At 53.5% G+C, this 3124-nt stretch overlaps 1 protein-coding gene across 1 annotated transcript in view; it reads right to left on the bottom strand.

The window, feature by feature from the left end:
- Nucleotides 1–307: 307 nt before the first annotated feature.
- The window catches only part of CDC37 (cell division cycle 37, HSP90 cochaperone), a 13311-nt gene continuing 10494 nt past the window's right edge, over nt 308–3124 (bottom strand). The window contains exons 6-8 of the mRNA XM_017499975.2: nt 2497–2679; nt 2325–2396; nt 308–881 (exon numbers count right to left, since the gene is read on the bottom strand). Coding sequence (XP_017355464.1) covers nt 726–881; nt 2325–2396; nt 2497–2679 — 411 coding nt within the window. The 3' untranslated portion in view covers nt 308–725. The remainder of the gene's footprint in view (nt 882–2324; nt 2397–2496; nt 2680–3124) is intronic.

Raw genomic sequence — 3124 nt, 5'->3', positions numbered from 1 at the left:
CTAGAAAACGTGACTTGGTTTACAGATCACTACTGCCCTCTGGTGGTGATCAGCTTGGGCAACCCTGCATTCTGGAGGTTCAAAGTAGGAACAGGGTAGTGGGTGGATGAGAACTGAAGGTTGTGGGCTTCTGGGGCCTCTGGAGGAAGATTGTTCCAAGCAGTGGAACAGCATGTGCGAGGCAAGTACCCACAATGGCTGGAGGGCAAAGGACTAGAGTACCAAGACTCAGCTTCCAATATTCCACCAGGTTTCCCTCCCACCCACAAGATATGGGCTGCCTGAACAGCCCTCACAGCAGCCCAGAGAGCATCTGAAATCCTTTATTGGAACATCACTGCTGTTTGCCAAATAAAAGACACAGACAGCAGACAAACAGTGAAAACAGAGCCCAGTGACCAGAGCTGGCCCCTTAGCTGGGGACCCTCCCCTACTACCTGATGGACCAGCCTGGCGACCTCTGCCCCTCCCCGGACTCCCGGGCCTTTGGCATAATGCTGATGGGGGGCTGCAGGCAGTGAGGCCCCTTGACTCAAAGCAGAGACTTGAATGGGCACTGGAGAGTGGGGACAGTGGGGAGGGCGGGGAGGGTTGGGTGGGCCCCCCAGGCTGGGCCGAGCAGCGCAAGTGGAGGAGGCCAGGAGCAGGGGAGATGGCATCTATCTGTTTGCTGAAAAGGGGCGCATAGGGGCCTGCAAGCAGATGGTGGTGGCAGCTGGGGCAGGTCACACGCTGACATCCTTCTCATCGCCTGTCTTGGGAACAGCTTCCAGCAGCGGGTCCCTGGGACCCGCCTCCTCTCCCTCCTTGGCCTCGCTGGCCTTAGAGTTCGGGACCCAGAGGCCGGAGTCAATGCAACGCTGCATGTGGTACTTTGCGTCCTGCAAGGAGAAGAGCAGGCAGGTGAGGCAGGGCTGCCACCCAGTGGCCTCCCTGTTCTCCCCTGCACATCCCCAAGCTGGCTTCCTGCTCATTTTATTTTACTAATTTATTTATTTAGAGACAGAGTCATGCTCTGTCGCCCAGATTGGAATGTAGTGGTGTGATCTCGGCTCATTGCAACCTCTGCCTTCCAGGTTCAACCAATTCTCCTGCCCCAGCCTCCCGAGTAGCTGGGATTACAGGCACCTGTCACCACGCCTGGCTAATTTTTGTACTTTTAGTAGAGATAGGGTTTTGCCACGTTGGCCAGGCTGCTCTCGAACTCCTGACCTCAGGTGATCTGCCCGCCTCAGCCTCCCAAAGTGCTGCCCAGCTGGAACTTTAAATTTTATTTAACTTTAATTTAAATTTAGATAGTGCAATCTAGAAAAAAAGCCAGCAAATTTTTTTGGTAAAGGGACAGACTAAATATTTCTGTTTCTGCCAGCCATATGGTCTCCGTCACGACTCAACTCTGCTGCGGTAGAGCAAGATCGGTTGTGGGTGACAGGGAAACAACTGAGCATAGCTGCTTTGTTCCAATAAAACTTTATTATAAAAGATAGGCAGTGAGTCCGCAAGCTTCGGATTGCAGGACCTGGTCTAGATGGCTATGCCCATAGAAGCTTCTAGAACCTGAGGTCCAGTCCTGCAACTAGACCCATTTTACAGATGAGAAAACCAGTGTGGCCAACCAGTGAGCCAAGTGGTAGGAACAGCGTTAAAGTGTGTCCTACTTAGATTCAAACTCTATTACCATTTCCAAAAATACAGCCAGTGAGACCCTGTCTCTATAAAAACAAATATATATTGCAAAGATTGCAACCTCAATTATAGGATTTAGTTGATTTCAAAGTCACTATATTTGTGGAGAAATTATAAAAACATATTTTTTTAAAAAATTAGCCAGGTGTCATGGTGTCAGCCTATAATCCCAGCTACTTGGGGAGGCTGAAGTGGGAGGATCACTTGAGCCTAGGAGGTCAAAGTTGCAGTCAGGGTAAGAGAGGAAGACCCTGTCTCTCAAGAACAAGCAGTCAAAATCCAATTAACATCCAGCATTTACCAGTCCCTGCCATGTGCTCAGCTCCCTTCCCCAAACATTTTGTGGGCTGATACTGACAGAAAACATGGTTTGGATAAGGAAACTGAGGCCAGACACCGTCACAGTTAACAGTGACTGTCAGTCACGAGGGACATGGGCTGAAAGCTCAGCAATCATCTGCTGGATGTTGGGATACAGTAGGTGCTCAATAAATGTGGGCATATGCCAAGGTGACACAACCCCCCGACTTCTTGGAGAAGCCTCGGAGGAGCACTTTCACCAGCCAGCTTCAGAGACGCAGGGCTGGGGGGAAGACACGTGGCCTGCTGAAAAGGCATGGAAGGCAAGGGTTACTCACGGTGGGGTCCATTTTGCTGATGGCATCTTGCAGCATCTGCACATCCTTCACATCGAAGCACTTCTGGAGTTCCTGGGGGTGCAGAGGAGCTGGGGTCAGGGGCTGGGTCCCTGTGGCCCTGGGGGTCTCGCTCAGGGCCCTCCTGCTGCCCACCTGGCCCGGGGAACCGCACCTCGGGGAGGGACTCGTAGACCTCAACAGGGTCCAGGCCGCCAGGGCCGAGTCGCTTCTTGCGCTCCTCCTCCTCGTACTCCTTCATGGCCTTCTCAATGCGCAGCTTGGCACGGCCTCGCACACGCTCCTTGAAGGCTTCCAGCTCGTCATTGAAGCCCTCCATGTACTGGCGATCAGCTGTCTATGGGGGTTGGGCAGTGTTCACTGGACCCAGCCCAATGCTCAGAAGGGACTGGGGAGCCCAGGACCCTCCAGCTGCAGCTCCTCAGAGGCGCCTCAGAGGCGTCCCAAGTCTGTTCCTGACATACATGAGGGGGTCCCTAAGGCTTGGGCTCCCCCAGCCAGGGACCTCATCTGGCATTTGCTAAAGACCACCTGCTTGGGAGCCCTGCTTTACCGCAGATGTGCGACACTCACGTCCTCAGTGTCCCTGCATAGGCGCCTCTAACTTAACATAGCCACCTCCCAGCCTCCCAGTGTCCCTGCAGCCTGCCTTGTCCTTGGTCTCCCCAATCTCGGTAAGAGTAGCCCTGTTCCTGCAGGTGCGCAGGTTAAAAACTCTAGAGGCTGGCAGGTGCCTGTAACCCCAGCTACTCGGAAGGTGGAGGCATGAGAATCACTTGAAC

Source organism: Cebus imitator, unplaced genomic scaffold (genome assembly GCF_001604975.1).
Source record: "Cebus imitator isolate Cc_AM_T3 unplaced genomic scaffold, Cebus_imitator-1.0 Scaffold263, whole genome shotgun sequence".
NCBI lineage: Eukaryota > Metazoa > Chordata > Mammalia > Primates > Cebidae > Cebus > Cebus imitator.
The sequence above is the reverse complement of the archived record's forward strand: the minus strand, read 5'-3'. Positions and strand labels throughout refer to the sequence as shown.